A 19,667-nucleotide genomic window follows, 5' to 3' on the forward strand; every position below is an offset into this window, starting at 1 on the left:
CTCCTGTCATAGGTGCAGGGACCACTATGTGGACTTCACCTCATTCTAGTCAACAATTCATGCTCAAATCCAGAGGAATTACCATGTTACAAGCAAATAAAATCTAGTTGGCTGAAAAACTAATAAATAAATATCCAGCCTTTAATACTCTGTGGCACCTGTGAGTAAACTCCATGCACTGCACCTGCAGTAACGCAAGCTACAGCCCCTCATTGTGATGTCACAGTGCCCAGACCAGCTGTATCAGGCAGCAGCAGGATCTGGGCTTTGTGGGGATGATGGCGTTGGCGTTGATACCGTGTTTCTGGTTCTTCTGGACTTTGAGCGGTCTCATTATGTCTTATTATGTGACCATAATCTATGGTCATTCTGAATCTTGGATGATGTATATCAGGTAAGGGAAATAATATATAGATATCACACTAGCATACACATTCGTGGCTTGGGGGGCATTGGGTCTCTGGAAGGACAGACTGAAAGTTAGGAAAATGGTTTTAGAGGAGATGAAAGAGTATTTCCAACTATACAATATTACATCCCAATTACTTGTTGTTTTCCCTCACAGTGAAACTGGATCTCTTTATCCGGAGTGTATCCTGTTTGCAGTGGTCTTCTGTGGTTTTGCTATTTTTGGTAAGTGGATTGCTACTGTATCACAGCGCCAACCCCTCTCTCCTCTTAGTACATGCCAGCTGTTTGCCTGGTGGGCAGTGCAGGTGTAGTCTCTCACTAGTGAGTAAGTTTGGGTCACCCTGACGTCAGCCACCTGGCACTAGCTCAGTCTCTCCCACCTCAGGCTTCTGTGGGGGGGTATCAGTATATAAGTGTCCCGTCACATGCAGGATATATAACAACATTCATATAGTGCAGATAGAACAGGTGTAGCCGTGTAGCAGTGCTGTCATGTTTCTAGTGCTGAGATAAAAGGGTAAATCTCCCTGAGCTGCACTTTCTCACCATCATCCATCCTCACACTCCAGCACAGGTCACTGAGCTACATAGGGCAGTGGTGTTACTTGACACAAGAGCTTATATTCTTGCATAGTGGCACCATCACTTCTCTGCCCCTGCACAGTTGCAGCCATCTCAGATGACCTAGTTACACTGGAGCACCGGGTCACATCCTTCCATCCCCAGTGACACTATGTACACTGACAAGTGTCATCTCATACTGTACATCATGGGAGGCTCTCACAGTGACCACTACGCCACTCAGACAGGAGAGTTCTGTAGCCTCCTGCCCTGTCCATACTCACCTGTCACAAGAGCTGACAATCACCTATGCTGCAGGGGGTGTTACACCTTCACCATTAGCATAATGCATAGTAACTGGAAGGACATTAAGGGATTCATTCCATGGGGCCGCCCAGGCACAACCATTACACAACATGAATAGGTTTCATTATTGAACACATTTGTATAAACATGTACCAGAAATAATACCTTCTCATCCTTTATTATTATAATTGAATACACCACTAATTTAGACTATTTTTAATCAACAAATTTGACATTATTAAACTTGCTGCCCGAGGCCCAGAACGGCCCAGCGTCAGTGATCCTGGAATTCACATTACCCATCAGTTTCCAATAAAATACAATGTAACATCATTTATATACTGTCACAATGGGAATAGCTGCCCAATTCCCTCTAGATCACTGGTAAGCAACTGGTGTCTGCCCAGTGGCAGTGGGATACCGTATGGGTAAGCGTATGATGGATATGTAGATGAGGATGGTGAGAGGGGGGCAGGGGACAAGTAAGGTACACCTGCACAAATACATAAGCACTGCAGGACATTCTCTGCTGCTCATAGAGAAGCCTTTCTATCTATGTCTCAGTGACACAGCAGCCCTTCCCCATGTTACATCCTCCTGTAATGTCACATCAGGGAGCCAGGACCAGGCATCTTGTGCACCTTTATTGCCCATCACTGGATAATATCATTAATCACTTTGTATATAAAGAACATATGTAATAGCTATGGGCTGATCATGTGTATTTTCTATTCCAGGAGCGTGTACAGCCTACATCACGTACAGGTTCATACACCTGAGGACGGCTGGCAGTGACACACACCAGCCGCTCTTGCAGAAAGTGCTGCTCGGTGTTGGATGGGTCTCATGCATTGGGACAGTAGTAGTAGCGATATTTCAGGTTGGTTACAAGTGCTCCAATGTTTTATATCACAAATGGCAGATTCCTAGCAGATCCCTTCTAGGCTCAGGGCTCTATGCACTGTGATGGGGAACCTGGTGCTTGGAGGAAAGGAGGGAGTGACCCATATATGCCGCATGGTAATGACTCGTCTCAGTGTAACGTGTGCGTGTTCTAGCTCCTCACTGACTCCTCTTCCTACATCCCCCCTCCCACAGCAGATGGCCGCGCACAGCGACCGAGAGGAGGCAAATATGGAAGGAGGAGGGTAAATGTGCCGCTCTTCCATTTCTATTTGTCATAGTACATAGACCCAGTGGTGACACCACCAGCAGTGTTGGGGTCCCTGCTGGGAGGCATCACAATGCCATAATTGCTAGTAATGTGCATGTTTTTCTACATCTTTTTCTGTGTACGTTCAGACTGCAAATGCGCCCAACTCTAAATGAGCCCCACAGAGTTGTATTCTGATATCTGCATGTCACACACATGTACATGCCAGTTACACTATAGCAGTATTGGTGCAATCCCAATGTTTTATTCCTTGTAAGAGCTGTAACAGGAAAATAGAATGTTGGTACTTACCTATAAATCCCTTCCTCCGATTCCATAGGGGACACTGGAGTTACACAGGGCGCATCTTCTACTGTAGCAGCTTCAGTTGGAAGATGAAGATGCAGAGAGTGGAGTCTCGGACCTCCTACGGCAAAGAGTCGGTACTCTGCCTGCCTTAAAGTGCTGGTGTCTCCTATAAGTAAAAGGGAGAATTATAAGGAAAACCCACCTTAAGACGCCAACATCAACATGACGGGACCCTGTGATGTACTGGTAGATAGGTTCTAAAGGTTTCTGTGTCAAGAGTTTCCGCCCTGGAAAGTTTGGAACAAACAACTTACCTTCGACCGACTAGGAGTCGCCTGGTCATCTCGAACGCTGCAGAAACCAGCAGGCAGAGTACCGACGTTTTGCTGTAGGAGGTCCAAGACCCCACTCTCTGCATTTTGGTCTTTCAACTGAAGCTGCTACAGTAGATGCGCCCGGTGTAACTCCAGTGTCCCCTGGTGGATGAAGAAGAAATGGCAATAACCCATGCAGTCATAGACACACTAATAGCATCACCCATATACGCCCGGTGTAACTCCAGTGTCCCCTGGTGGATGAAGAAGAAATGGCAATAACCCATGCAACCATACACACACTAATAGCATCACTCAGCCATACACACACCATATATACGCCCTGTGGAAAACCACTCAGCCAGCAGTTATGTGCTTCTGTATGGCCACACATCTGCTGAGCTCACAGTAAGGGGCAAACTAAAAGATTATACTATTTGTTTATTTTAGTATTAGAGGCACTTGTGCATTACAATCAGCTATCTGACGGGCATCATGGATGATGTATGGTTAGTATTACTGCCTCACAGCACTGAGGTCGTGGGTTCGATTCCCAGCATGGCTCTAGCTGTGTCGAGTTTATATATTCTCCCTGTCGTGGGTTCGATCCCCACCACGAAACGTGTTTACGTGGTTTCCCTCCTGGTGCTGCGGTTTCCTCCCACAATCCAAAAAATATACTGGTAGGTTAATTGTCCTTGAACAAAAAAAACTGTAAGCTCCACTGGGGCAGGGACTGATGTGAATGGACAAAATATTCTCTGTAAAGCGCTGCGGAATTTGAGTGCGCTATATAAATAACTGGTAATAATATAAGAAATTAGGAAAGGATAATTCTTAACTACAAATGCAGAAAGTTGCATTATATTCTTACATGTATATGTTTATGTTGCAGGTGTCAACCCATCCATATATCCACAGGGCTGGAGCATTTGTGGCATTCGGACTCAGTGCCATATATAGCATTGCCCAGGCTGTAAAGCTATACAGGACATCTTTCAGCAGCCGCCGTGTATGCCACATAAGAATGGCATTATCTGTGCTGATGGCTACAGCTCTTATTATCTGTATCCTTTTCATATGATCAACAAAGTAACAAGCTGAGATTTGAGTTCTTTATATAAGATTTTATTAGACCTCCCCGCCTGACAAATGTAATAGCTGGCAGTACAGTCCTCTCCTCTCCTGATAGGTATAATATCAGACAGTAATAGTCATCTCCTCTCCCTTTCTAAGAGGTGTAATATCAGACAGTAATAGTCATCTCCTCTCCCTTTCTAAGAGGTGTAATATCAGAAAGTAATAGTCCTCTCCCCTCCTGATAGGTGTAATATCACACAGTAATAGTCATCTCCTCTCCCCTTCTAAGAGGTGTAATATAAGACAGTAATAGTAATTTCCTCTCCCCTTCTAAGAGGTGTAATATCAGACAGTAATAGTCATCTCCGCTCCCCTCCTGATAGGTGTAATATCAGACAGTAATAGTCATCTCCTCTCCCCTCCTGATAGGTGTAATATCAGACAGTAATAGTCATCGCCTCTCCCTTTCTAAGAGGTGTAATATCAGATAGGAGGGGAGAGGAGAGGACTATTACTATCTGATATTACACCTCTTAGAAAGGGATAGGAGATGACTATTACTTTCTGATATTACACGTATTAGGAGGGGAGAGGAGATGACTATTACTGTCTGATATTAATAGTCATAGTAATAGCCATCTCCTCTCCCCTCCTGATAGGTGTAATATCAGATAGTAATAGTCATCTGCTCTCCTTATAGGTGTAATATCAGACAGTAATAGTCATCTCCTCTCCCCTTCTAAGAGGTGTAATATCAGATAGTAATAGTCATCTCCTCTCCCCTTCTAAGAGGTGTAATATCAGATAGTAATAGTCATCTCCTCTCCCCTTCTAAGAGGTGTAATATCAGATAGTAATAGTCATCTCCTCTCCCCTTCTAAGAGGTGTAATATCGGATAGTAATAGTCATCTCTTCTCCCCTCCTGATGGGTGTAATATCAGACAGTAATAGTCATCTGCTCTCCCTTTCTAAGAGGTGTAATATCAGACAGTAATAGTTATCTCTTCTCCCCTCCTGATAGGTGTAATATCAGATAGTAATAGTCATCTCCTCTCCCCTTCTAAGAGGTGTAATATCGGATAGTAATAGTCATCTCCTCTCCCCTTCTAAGAGGTGTAATATCAGATAGTAATAGTCATCTCCTCTCCCCTTCTAAGAGGTGTAATATCAGATAGTAATAGTCATCTCCTCTCCCCTTCTAAGAGGTGTAATATCGGACAGTAATAGTCATCTCTTCTCCCCTCCTGATGGGTGTAATATCAGACAGTAATAGTCATCTGCTCTCCCTTTCTAAGAGGTGTAATATCAGACAGTAATAGTTATCTCTTCTCCCCTCCTGATAGGTGTAATATCAGATAGTAATAGTCATCTCCTCTCCCCTCCTGATAGGTGTAATATCAGATAGTAATAGTCATCTCTCCCCTCCTGATAGGTGTAATATCACATAGTAATAGTCATCTCCTCTCCCCTTCTAAGAGGTGTAATATCAGATAGTAATAGTCATCTGCTCTCCCCTTCTAAGAGGTGTAATATCAGACAGTAATAGTCATCTCTTCTCCCCTCCTGATAGGTGTAATATCAGACAGTAATAGTCATCTGCTCTCCCCTCCTGATAGGTGTAATATCAGATAGTAATAATCATCTCCTCTCCCCTTCTAAGAGGTGTAAAATCAGATATTACAATATTGTTCTGCCTCACTTTCTATGCCAAAACAATCATATAAATTTGATTGATCTGTGTATGGTGGAATTGGTCAAATATGTGATATTATTGCTCTGAGAATACAACAAAATGTGCCTGTGTGTGTCTAGTTTAGTAGTAATCTTTTAATTACTAGGTCAGTCATAACATTCTGGTATTTACAGGTATAATAATGTAATTTCCCTTTACACAAACACCTTTCAGTTATTGCATGTAAGATCCCACTTTTTTTTGGCTTGATTGCTGGAGAACGTGCAGCTCAGGTATGTTTAGGATATGACACTGTGTCTGTGTGTGTGTGTGTATATATATTAGGGATGTGCAGGCTCGGATAGGTTCGAGTTTGCACGTGGAGTTCGGATTTTTCCCTCCAAAAAAACGGAACTCAGAACGAGGCAAAACGTCATCTTACATGGACGAACATCATCATTCCTGGACAAAAGACCAGGAATGATGATGTTCGTCCATGTAAGATGACGTTTTGCCTCGTTCTGAGTTCCGTTTTTTTGGAGGGAAAAATCCGAACTCCACGTGCAAACTCGAACCTATCCGAGCCTGCACATCCCTAATATATATATATATATATATATATATATATAGTAACACGGGGGGTAGAAATGAGTATTCAGACAGGCAAGTAATAAGTAAAGTAGTGTCTGTTAATGGCAGCTGACACTGCACTTTAGCCTACATGAGCTTAGGCCTGGACACACATAGACACAACACAAATAAAGTAAATGTCCCAGCACTCTGTGGGGGAGATGTAAGAAGCGCCGAAGCAGTATCATATACGTGCGCTGATACCGCTTCTCCCCGATGTATGGCGGTCTGGCGGTAAATGACAGGGGCATTACCCCTTTCCCTGGTACTAGAACATTCAATCCTACTACCTGGCTGCTATACAGCATCAGGGCAAAGAGCATCAGGCGTGTCTTCTTCTGCTGCTCAGTGATGAGTTGCAGCTGGGTCTGTGCAACTATGAAAATATGGAGTTCCACACCTCCCTTGCTGCAAACTGGACAGGGTTCATTCTAGACTCCCTTGGAGGGAGCTGATCCCACAGGAATGTGGGCAATCTAGGTGAGAGACAACCCCTCTCACCACAATTTAGATTATAATATATATATATATATATATATATATATAACGGGGCGGCACTTCCAGGTCTTCAATAAGCCTTTGTATTAAATATACATGTGCAAAATAGGTAACAGGCATTTCAACACCACATGTGACTTTCATCAAGGTGCCCAAAAAGACCCATGTGGTCTTGAAATGTCAGTTAGCTGTTTTGTACATGTATAATTAATACAAAAGGTTATTAAAGACCGTGGAGTGCCGCCTCGTTCATGCTTGCGCAAAACACCTAGTAAATTGTCCATAACTTAGGAAGGCAACCTGGAAAGATGTACCTAAGTATCTGAGTGCCCTACCACGTGTTATATATATATATATACATATATACACACACACACACACAGACACACAGACATATCATGTGAGTGTGACAGGATTAATTAGTGCTTCCATAGTATGTGCTGTAATCTCATAATGTACAATGACAGTCACATGGTGTCTTCTCTGCTCTTTGTTGCTAGATCTGTGACAGGACGGCAGTAATAACTGAATGGCTGGCACTGGTCGCGTATATGATGAATGTGCTCACTTATTTTACAGATTTCAAGGTTGGTATATTATCTGGCAGCACAGACGGTGTAATGGTTAGCGTTACTGCCTCACAGCACTGAGGTTGTGGGTTCAATTCCCAGCATGGCTCTAGCTGTGTGCAGTTTATATGTTCTCCCTGTGCTTGCACTGGTTTCTTCCGGGTACTCAGATTTCCTCCCACATTCCAAACACACACTGGTAGGTTAATTAGCTCCCAACAAAAATGTACCCTAGTGTGCGTGTAAGCTCCACTGGGGCAGGGACTGATGTGAATGGCCAAATATTCTCTGTAAGGCGCTGCGGAATATGTGTGCGCTATATAAGTAACTGCTAATAATAATATCTGTATATAGTCCACATTGCCTTTAATATTGGATATGAATTTGGTTAGCTAGTTAAATCACTAGATCTCATTCAGAAATGATGCAATGTGGGTCAAAGGGCCACAGGTGGCCGCTGCTGCGATAGTGTATGCAGCAGCTATGCGAAAATATGCAAATGTCGCAGACGGCTCGATTTGTATTGAAACGCCCACAGGTGGCTTGGTACAAAGACGCAGCATCGGTCAAAGTTCCCTGAGATACGGGATTGCAGTCGCAGTCTGCCAAACACCCCTGAAACAGACGCAACACACCTGCGTCTTTGCTGGCACTCCCCGTTACCTCCCCCAAAAGCGCCCGTACTGTCAATCACACTGTAGAACAATAGCAGCTACGAACGGCGACTGTAATGTACCTTGATGCATGCACCAATAATCGCTTCAACTAGTTACACATCAGCAATGCACCATCTCTGATTACCTTTGCAGAGTTGGCAGCAAGTGGGAGATGCCAGCAAATGCGGCTATACAGTCCATACTAGTGAATAGATCAGCAGCCTTCACCTTCCCAAACAGAAGAAAACATACTTTATTCTTTAAAAACAGGTGTTTAGTAATCCTGCTATTAGATCACAGACGCGGCAGATATACTATTGTTGCATAATTGGGTGTCTTAGCATTTAGCAAATCAGACGCAGCCAGTGGCCATTAACATCAGGCCGTAACCTGTACCAGGGCTCCATTACCCACAGGTCATCCCCCTCCAATCAGGGGCAGGGAGCATATGTGCTAAATGTGGCTTAGTTGGTAGGAAAAAGGACATGTGCCGTGTATAGATGCATATGTGCTAAATGTGGCTTAGTCGGTAGGAAAAAGGACACACGTCGTATATAGATGCATATGTGCACTGAGTGTAGGTAGGGGGGGAAAGAGCAGCATCATGTAGTTATGTCCAACTCAGAACGAGGTCCAATCTATGCACCTGTCAGTGCCAGAGTATTAGGTTGTTACCCTTACACCAGCTACTGTACCTATTGAGTCCACCTTTTGTGTTAGTCCCTCAGTGTGCTGGTGTCACTGTCTGTATTACTGTAAGTGAGCCTGAGACCCTTAGATTTTCCTGTATACCCTTACACGGGATTGCAAGTCTGTACTCCACTACAATTCCCACACTTCCCAGCTAGTCACAATAATGGGGCAATTAGAGAGCTATGACCCACAGTATTTTCCATTATTATCCTTTGAGGGGGCATGGCCAAATACAGAAGGCATGGTACCCAGCCCCTGCCGCTTTCTCACTGGATCTGCTTAGAATGCGTTACAGAATAATGGCCTTCTCTCCCGGAACGTCCAGGAGACTCCCGAATTATCTGTAATAAATATAGGATTGTATAATTACAGTGCATGGACTAATGTGAATATATCATGTTCTTGTCTCTCCTCTTGTATCAGCATATATGTATAGAGAAGCAGGAGGACGGTTACGCGATCATCATGCGGATGCAGGTTCCTGATTTTGTATAACTGCCCTGGCTCGCCCATGGGTGTGAACATTACCTGCTAATTAAGATCTATTCACCATCACCTGTATACCACTGGACTTGCCTATAGAGACAGCCATAGGCAAATGGAGGGGGTTTCCTGTTGCCCAGAATTCCCCTGTTCCCACCAGGAAGCTGCTGAAACCATCACCACAAAAGCAGTAGCATATAATATGACTGCTAGAGCTGTTGAACATGCCCAGTGGCAGCTGCTTCTCCTACCAAGCCTACTGTGTGCGTGGACATTAGAACTCAAACGGCACACCGGACCAGGCACAGTAGTGAAGACATTAGCAGCCCTCACCGCTAGGATATACCCTTATATTAGGGAGGACTAGTTCTACATGGCCTGCTTCAGAGGGAGCTCACCCAGCAGCCTGGAGATTCTAGCACCTGAGAAGAAAGCCACCAATGTGGTTTACAAAGACATCCTTAAGTAAAGAATAAAAAGATTTGCATATGTCTTAAAACCCACCGTCAATTCACTCATAATAAATAAAAAAAATTAAATTTATTTTAATGGATACTACCACGCTCCTTTACCCCACAGGCATAAAATGAATTGAGCATATAAAGTAAGATGGGATGAAGGAAATGGAAATAGCAAGTATCTAAGGTCTACCCGGGTGAAACTGGGCACAGCTAATTACCTCTATGTATTTCTTATGGAATGTTTTACCCTTTCCCGACCATCGTGTACCTTCATAATATACATAAATAACTATTGCATGAATTTAGAGATCACTACAACAACAATGATGGTTTTTCCGGACTTTTTACAATTTGTACTTAATAACATATAACACACACACAGACCACCAAAATTACATATAGCACACACACCCTACTTTTACATATAACACACACACACCTCCTTTACACATACCACACACCACCATTACATATACCATACACACACCTCCTTTACACATACCACACACACACCACCATAACACATACCACACACCACCATTACATATATCATACACCAGGGCTGCCATCAGATATTGTGGGGCCCAGGACTGACAAAATAGGCAGGGCCCCTGGGCCCCCCCTCCCGCTACTGCTAGGTCTAATTAATTATGACTTACCTTATCGCCTTGTGCTTCTTCCTTCTGGCTTCTTCTCCTCCAGGGCTGGCTGGCGCTGCTCCTCACACGCCACGGCTCATCTGACATCTCCCATCCAGTGGCGTGATGTCGTGCACCCCAACGTCAAAGGAAAAGAAAATTTATTAAACAAGTGCAGGGGCAAATACAGGATTTTCTGAGGGAGAGGGTTTCTAATAAAATAATTAAATATATATATATATATATACTGTGTGTGTGTGTGTATATATATATATATATATAGTTAAACACACACATACACATATAATATATGCAGCATAACACACATGTACATGTATATATAACACATATACATATATCCACGCTAACATATGTACATACACATACATCCACACAAACATACATACACATATGTACACTCTAACACATACAGATATATACATACGCATATATACACACTAACACATACAGAAATACATACCCATATATACACACTAACACAGACATATACAGTACATACACACTAACACATAGACATATACAGTACATACCCATATATACACTAACACAGACATATACAGTACATACACATATATACACACTAACACAGATATATACAGTACATACTCATATATACACACTAACACATAGACATATACAGTACATACACATATATACACACTAACACATAGACATATACAATACACTACATACACATATATACACACTAACACAGACATATACAGTACATACACATATATACACACTAACACAGACATATACAGTACATACTCATATATACACACTAACACAGACATATACAGTACATACCCATATATACACACTAACACACAGACATATACAATACACTACATACACATATATACACACTAACACAGACATATACAGTACATACACACTAACATAGACATATACAGTACATACACACTAACACAGACATATACAGTACATACACATATATACCCACTAACACACAGACATATAAAGTACATACACATATATTATATACACACTAACACAGACATTTACAGTACATACACATATATACACACTAACACAGACATATACAGTACATACCCATATATACACACTAACACACAGACATATACAATACACTACATACACATATATACACACTAACACAGACATATACAGTACATACCCATATATACACACTAACACAGACATATACAGTACATACCCATATATACACACTAACACAGACATATACAGTACATACCCATATATACGCACTAACACAGACATATACAGTACATACCCATATATACACACTAACACAGACATATACAGTACATACCCATATATACACACTAACACAGACATATACAGTACATACACATATATACACACTAACACAGACATATACAGTACATACCCATATATACACACTAACACAGACATATACAGTACATACCCATATATACACACTAACACAGACATATACAGTACATACACATATATACACACTAACACAGACAAACACAAAAATATTTATTACTTACACTTCTGCACAGCACCTGGTTGCTAATGGGTGGCGGGCATCTTGCATTATTAGGCCCCGCCCCTAAGGAACGACGCGATTTGCGGGTGTTCGGGGGGCGGGGTTTCACACTGGCCCCGCCCCCATTTCAAGCCGACAGAAGGGGGAAGTAGGGGAATCGTGAAGGAAGGGGTTTCTCAGGTTGGTAGCAGCGCCCCACTCCCTTTTCACTCAAGGGGGTAGTGCGGGCACTGCGGGGGACTATGCAGCAGTTGCAGGAGCAGGACGGGCCCCCTCCCTTTCTGCCAGTGTCCGGGCCCGGGACTCGAGTACCGACAGTCCCCCCCTGATGGTCCCCTGCCATACACACACACAGTGTTCACTCTAGCTCCGGTGGCAGGCAGGGCGCCGGAGCTAGAGAGGGCATTTCCATGCGCCCGAAAATTAGCATGGCCATTGAAAAGGGGGTGTGTCTATAAGGGGGCATGCCCGGCACTTACGGACACGCCGGGCAGCCCCCAAGCGCTACCGACAGGGAGAATAGATGCCGGGCGCATGCGCCCGGCGTCTATTCTCCGGCGGTGACCGGGTCACTGTACATTTCCCCACCCGCGGCACACTGCGACCCGCGGGTGAAGACGGCACCCTCGGGCTATGAGGGCAGGGCGCTTTTTGCCTTCCTTCTGGAGGGCAAGGTGCTTTTTGCCCTCCTTCTGGAGGGCAGGGTGCTGCGCCCCGCTAAAACAGCCTAGCGGAAACGCTACACACACATACACACACCCCACCATTACACATACCACACACACACACACACACACACCACCATTACACATACCACACACACACACACCACCATTACACATACCACACACACACACACACACACCACCATTACACATACCACACACACACACACACCACCATTACACATACCACACACACACACACACCACCATTACACATACCACACACACACACACACCACCATTACACATACCACACACACACACACCACCATTACACATACCACACACACACACACACCACCATTACACATACCACACACACACACACCACCATTACACATACCACACACACACACACCACCATTACACATACCACACACACGCCTTCCCCCACACACACATCAATAATTAACTGTCCTCATCTAGAAGCCATTAGGAAATAACTGGCCGGGAGGAGGCGGAGCTTGTGACTGACAGGCTGAGGACTGAGTAAAGGAGAGGACTGGGGGAGGGGGAAGGGGCGTGGCCACCATACTGTGCGCCTGCACAGATCTAAGCCAGAGGTTCCCAAACGCCGCCATTACAGGGAAGGTTGTAAGTTGTGCCCTTATATTAAGGCTGCATCTAAAAAAATGGAAATCTCCATAAAGAATACCGGAGGGGGGGCATGGTGTTGAAGGGGCTACACCTCAAAAGCTGTTGGAGGTACGGGGCTGAAATTTGGCATGGCCGGGTAGAACTGTCGCTCGGTGCTGCATCCCAAATTTCAGGGCAAAAACAAAAAAATGAGGATTTGGGAGTAATCTAAAGGTCCAGCTGTCAGTTTTTTCTGACACTCTCAGTTAGGACCACTTTTCTGCTGATCTCTGTGGGGGATTTTTGGGAAGGCATAACTCAAGGTAGGGGGTGAATTTAGACTTGGGGTTTGTCTTACTAGGTAGCTATTGTTCCAGGTTAGGGCCTTTTGGGGTTCAGGTAATTGAGAAAGTTACAGTTTTTAAACTATTACCTCAAGAATGCGCCATTGAATAGATAGGAAATGTCAACTTGTTGCGCACACTTAGTAGGAGCCTCCAGCAGGGGGTGTATGTGGCTTCACCAAGATGGATGCCTTTTACCCTGCATCCTGACAACAGCACTGTAGCCACTACTGAGAAAGCACTGTTGGGTAGAGGGCGGTACTAATCACTCCCATGCCAGCGCTGGGATGAAATGTCAGATCCCAGCAGAGGCAGACAGCGGCATTTATTATACACTGGCTGCTGGCTGTTAGGTCAGCCAGTCAGCCCTCCTGGATGTAGCGATGGTGCATTGCCCGGGGCCCGGCGGCTGTATAATGTCACACTGACACATCTTTGTGTGCCAGTATGCTGCTGCACTGCCGCTCCATGATAAAGGACGTGCTGCAAGTGCATGGAGAGGTCTCCCCTCCTCCTCTCTGCTTCCTGTGTGGCTGGGTGCTCCTGCCTGCAGCTTCTGTGTGCCACCGCCTTCTAGCAGTCTAGCCCAGGGGTGCCATCATGGGCTGCACTCGGAGACTGCTCGTGGCTGCTAAGCAGCAGTCTCCTAATCCTGTGGGGGGAGCGATCACACTGACTGGCTATGCGCCGGGCTGAGGGTCTCACAGCGCCCCCCCCTCAACAGCGTACAGCGGCGCCGCAAAAAAACCAAGTATTTTTAAAAAATCTTTCCCCTAAGGGGGCGTGGCCATGCCTCCCACGTTAGGCCACGCCCCATTAACCCGGCCTGGCATTGCTCTTGGCGTTGCTCTGCTGTAGGCCCATCCCCCGAGCCAACTGTAAGTACAATTATGTCTGTCTCACCCACTGTCTCATTCTCCCACTATCTTGCCCGGTCACCCACTGCCTCTACCCTGCATTACTATCTCTCCATCACCATCTCTCTTCTGTCACCCACTGCCTCTCCAAGGCATTACCCACTCCCAATTAACCTCTGCTTCTCTCCATCACCTTCTCCCTGTCATCCACTGCCTTTCCCCATTGCGCTTTCTTGTCACCCACTGCCTCTCCGTCTCCCACTATCTCTCCTTGGCACCTCTCTCTTGTCACCCTCTGCCTCTCCCTGTGACCCACTGGCTCTCCATCTACCACTATCTCTCCCATCTCCCTCTGCCGCTCCCCTGCATCACTATCTCCACATCACCCTCTCTATCGTGTCACCCTCTGTCTCTTCCCGTCATCCTCTATGTCATCCAGTACTTCACCCTGGTATCACCCACTTCCTACCCCTGTCACCTATTTCCTAGCGTCACCCACTGCCTCCTGTTGTCACCCTCTCACTGTCAACCTCTTTTCATCATCCGTCACCCACTATCTCTCCCCCTCACCCACTGCCTCACACTCTCTCTCCACTGCATCACTATCTCACCATCACCCTCTCACTCCTGTCACCCTCTGCCTCTCCAAAGGCATCACCCACTCTTGCGAGGAGACGGGTTGCCTGTCCGACGGCCGGGAGGGAGCAATGTAGAGCTACCGAAGACAGACACCGGAAGTCCTAGTGGGCGGCGGCCACGAAAAAGAGCTGACACAGGCTGCTGCCCACTAGGCGAAGACGCCGAAGCCCTGGCGGGTTGGCGCCCACCAGGCGAAGATGCCGAAGTCCTAGTGGGCGGCGGCCATGAAAAAGAGCTACCACAGGCTGCCGCCCACTAGGTGAAAACCCTGAAGTCCTGGCAGAAGACTCCGGAGCCCTGGAGGGTTGGCGGCCACCAGGCGAAGATGCCAAAGCTCTGGTGAGTTGACGCCTGCCAGGCGAAGATGGGGGCCATGAAAAAGAGCTTAAAGGCCGCCGCCCCCAAGGTAAAGGTGCAGATATATACATTTTATTTAAAAAATTGGTGTCAGTTTATTTTAATATTTCTTTTATAGGCTTACTATAGGGTACCAGTGGGCCCAATATGCCCTGCTTGCTGGTACTTGTGATTTTCCAAGTACCAGCATGCGGGGGAGGCCTGCTAGGACCTATAGTTTACCTGCAAAAGAAAAAACATTGTTTAAAATGCAACACACTTTACAAAATCAACCTGGCACCCACCGCCCAGGGGTGCCAGCGATAGCCCCGGGCTATCAGCCTAGGTGTGGGGTGTCCTGGAGAGGGGCACCCCTTTATTGGGGGGTCTCCCAGCTCCCCCCCGGCGAGGGCTAATGCTTCGGCTGGGGGGCCCGGTGAAAGGGCTACCCTGGCTGTGGCATTAGCCCCCCCCCCTAGAAAAAGTCTGGTGCTGGTTCTGGATAATACAAGGAGACCCTATGTCATTTTTCTCCCTGTATTTTTAGAACCAGGACCGGATCAGAGCCCAGTGCTGGTTGCACAACGTACGGGGGACCCCCTATGTCGTTTGTCCCCCGTATTTTGGCAAAAAGGACTAGTTCTGACTAGCCCAGTGCTGGTTGCACAGAATACGGGGGACCCCTATGTCGTTTGTCCTCTGTATTTTGGCAAACCAGGACTTGTTCTGATTAGCCCGATGCTGATTGTGTTAAATACAGGGGATCCTTATGTAATTTTTCCCCTGTATTTTCACAACTAGGACCAGCAGTTAAGAACCCGGGGCTGTTTGTGCATTAGGGGGAGTGGACAACATTACACTATTAACCTGGCACCCACTGCCCCAGGGGTGCAAGGGGTTGCCCCGGGCTATCAGCCTTGGCCTGGAGAGGGGGACTCTCTTATTGGGGTGGGTCCCCAGGGATCCCCGGCCTGGGCTGACTAGCGGTCAGGGTTGATGCTACGGCTGGGGGGCCCGGTGAAAGGGCCCCCCTTGCTGTGGCATCAGCCTCCCGTTAGAAAAAGCTCAGTGCTCATTTTTTTCCTCTGCATTTCCAGAGGATCAAAGCCCAGTGCTGGTTGCGCAATGTATTGGGGACCCCAACGTCGTTTGTTCCCATTGAAATACACAGCAGCTGAGATGGGTCTCGCGGAACCATACGTGCTTCTGTGTCAATGACACAGATGCATTGGCAGCATGTAATTATGTAATAAAGTTGTAGTTTCACTGTAAAATACAATAGTTTACTGCTAACACTTTATTACACCCGTACCCACAGCCCAGGGGTGCGAGGAAGAGCCCCGGGCTTCAGATCAAGCCTGGGGTTTCGGGAGATGGGGGAACCCGATCTTCGGGGGGTCCCCACCTCCCCTGAGATCCCTGGCTTGGCCTGACTGCCTTGGGTTGAGAATGCTTTGGCTATGGAGACCCGGTGAAAGGGTCTCCTGCCTGTGGCATTACACCCCGGTCGGTTTAGGTCTGGTGCTGGTTTTAAATATAGGGGGGACCTTACGCATTTTTTCCCCCTATTTTTTAAACCAGGACTGGTCCTGCACCCAGGTGCTGGTTTCAAAACCATGGTAGAACCTTACACGTTTTCTTCCCCCGTAATTTCAGGAACCAAGACTGGCTGACCAGTCTGGGGCTGGGTATGCTTTTAGTGGGGGCGGGGGCCCCACGTCATTTTTTTGGGGGGGGTTAATTTAACCCTTGAAACACACTTTTCATTGATCCAACATAAGACATCCCCTAGCGCCTCCGTGCTAACCCAAATTGAGAAACTATGAGGTCAGCTTAATACCCTTCTGTCTCGCCGCGCTGCGCTTATCTTGCAAAAACTTCGTCAACGCTTTTATGATAAAGCTGACAAAATTGATTCTTTATTAGCCAATAAACTGTGTCGCAGACAAGCATTAGGTGCAATAGACAAATTACACTCTCCGTCTTCTGGTTCTCTCCCTTATGATCCTGAAGTCATGGCTGAGGAATTTCGGACCTTTTATAGTTCCCTTTATAATTTATCAGATTTTTCATTAAACATACACAAAACACTGATTTCTGTAGGTTTCATGGAAACTCGCAGATCAAGAGGTGGTACATTGGAAACTTCTATTGACTCCCCGATTTGGCAGTAAAAACGTCTGAATATAGCAAAATGAATAATGCTAACTTCCCGATTTAGGCTGAAATGAATGAAAAGTACTTCCAATTTGAGCCTATGGCAAATTCATTTACTTCAATCTAAATATAATAATAGAAACAATTAAAAATTAAATGTTGAATGGCGAGGATATGTTTTGAAACGGAAAATTACAGGATGAGAAGAAACCATCCTAGGGCGATGAATCCTAGATATCCATAAAAGAGAAGATACAGTGGTCAGTCCCAGCTCCTCGGCTTCAATAACAACCCAGACCTTCCTTGCATTAAAGTTACACCACTGAGCACAATGAGAGAGCTGCGCAGCATAATAATAATTTTTAGAATCTGGGATACCCAAACCTCCTCCCCTGGAGGGACGCTGAAGCAGCTTTAGTCTGATCCGCGAGCGTTTCCGGTTCCATATGAAGTTTGATACTGAAGGAATTTGAACACGTAGGGAGGAATATAAATCGGAAGGGTCTGAAATAAATACAAGAGCCGATGGAGAACGCTCACCTTAACCGAATGCCTATCCAAGAAATAAAATAATTGGACCAGTCATGCAAATCAGACTTAATACTATATAGTAGGCGAGGAAAGTTTGCCTGAAATAGCTGATGATAGTGATGAGTTAAGAAAACGCCGAGATTTTTGATCTTTTTTTTATGCCAGGTACAGGGGAGCATGGCCTCTAGGGTTTGTTTTAGGGTAGCTGGGATATAGAAATCGAGAACTTCAGTCTTGGTAACATTAACCCGAGTACTGAGAATATGAATTTATTTCCTCTAGAAGTGAATTAAGGGATTGGGCCGGGTCAGTGAGAGAAACTAAAACATTGTCGGCATATAATGCAATTTTATATTCAGACAGGCCAGTGGATATTCCTGAAATAGCTCTATTACAACGGATCCTTGCCGCCAGGGGTTCCATTATGAGAGCAAATATTAAAGGAGAGAGGGGACAACCCTGCCGAGTACCATTAATGATCCCAAAACTAGAGGAGGAAACCCCATTGACCGAAACCCGCCCTGTGGGGGGAACGGTAGAGTGCCACAACGCCATCTAAAAATTTGCCTGAGAAGCCCATTTTGTCTAGAACAGCAAATATAAAGGGCCAGGAAATGCGGTCGAAGGCCTTCTCCGCGTCTAGAGCTAAAATCAGGGAAGGAGCTTTCCTTTTATGAATAGAATGTATTAGATCAATGGCCTGTCTAGTGTTATCCGATGCCTGACGTCCAGGTATAAACCCGACCTGATCCGGATGTATCAGGTAAGAAAGCAAGGGAGCTAACCGAGTCGCTAAGATTTTAGCATAAATTTTCAGGTCGACGTTTAATAATGAGATTGGTCTATAGTTAATACAGTGAGTAGGATCACTATCAGGTTTAGGGATCACCACAATATCAGCCCGAGTCGTATCAGGGGCAAAAGAAGCACCCTCCAAAATATCATTAAATAAAGATGTAAGATGTGGGGCGAGTTCTTTTGTAAACAACTTATAGTATTGGGCTGTAAACCCATCGGGGTCTGGGGCGGCAGAGGAACGCATTGATCTAATAGCAGCTATTGTCTCTTCTTCTGAAATACGGTCATTGAGAGTGGATAATTGGGATTCTGAGAGACTAGGTAGGGGGGTAGAGGACAAATATGAACGCACTCCCTCGGCTCCAGCAGAAGTGGGAAAAAAAGAATATGATAAATTATAAAGGGAACTATAAAAGGTCCGAAATTCCTCAGCCATGACCTCAGGATCATAGGGGAGAGAACCAGAAGACGGAGAGTGTAATTTGTCTATTGCACCTAATGCTTGTCTGCGACGCAGTTTATTGGCTAATAAAGAATCAATTTTGTCAGCTTTATCATAAAAGCGTTGACAAAGTTTTTGCAAGATAAGCGCAGCGCGGCGAGACAGAAGGGCATTAAGCTGACCTCGTAGTTTCTCAATTTGGGTTAGCACAGAGGCGCTAGGGGATGTCTTATGTTGGATCAATAATACTGAGATTTGTGACTCAAGGGAATGAATTTCCTGTG

At 45.5% G+C, this 19,667-nt stretch overlaps 1 protein-coding gene across 1 annotated transcript; it reads left to right on the top strand.

The window, feature by feature from the left end:
• Positions 1 to 275: 275 nt before the first annotated feature.
• LOC148442054 (DNA damage-regulated autophagy modulator protein 1-like) lies at positions 276 to 9,348 on the top strand. Its single transcript, XM_088464318.1, has 7 exons — positions 276 to 394; positions 566 to 633; positions 2,016 to 2,158; positions 3,950 to 4,121; positions 6,042 to 6,100; positions 7,436 to 7,522; positions 9,277 to 9,348. Exons 1-7 carry the CDS (start codon positions 276 to 278, stop codon positions 9,346 to 9,348), a joined length of 720 nt encoding a protein of 239 aa, XP_088320444.1.
• Positions 9,349 to 19,667: the final 10,319 nt, after the last annotated feature.

Source organism: Taudactylus pleione, unplaced genomic scaffold (genome assembly GCF_031769625.1).
Source record: "Taudactylus pleione unplaced genomic scaffold, aTauple2 ptg001632c, whole genome shotgun sequence".
In the NCBI taxonomy this organism is placed as follows: domain Eukaryota; kingdom Metazoa; phylum Chordata; class Amphibia; order Anura; family Myobatrachidae; genus Taudactylus; species Taudactylus pleione.

Coding starts and splice junctions, on each gene's coding strand:
- LOC148442054 (XM_088464318.1), top strand. CDS start 276: ATGATGGCGTTGGCGTTGATACCGTGTTTCTGGTTCTTCTGGACTTTG. Junction 2,159..3,949: donor TAGTAGTAGCGATATTTCAG/GTTGGTTACAAG, acceptor TTTATGTTGCAG/GTGTCAACCCATCCATATAT. Junction 7,523..9,276: donor CTTATTTTACAGATTTCAAG/GTTGGTATATTA, acceptor CTCTTGTATCAG/CATATATGTATAGAGAAGCA.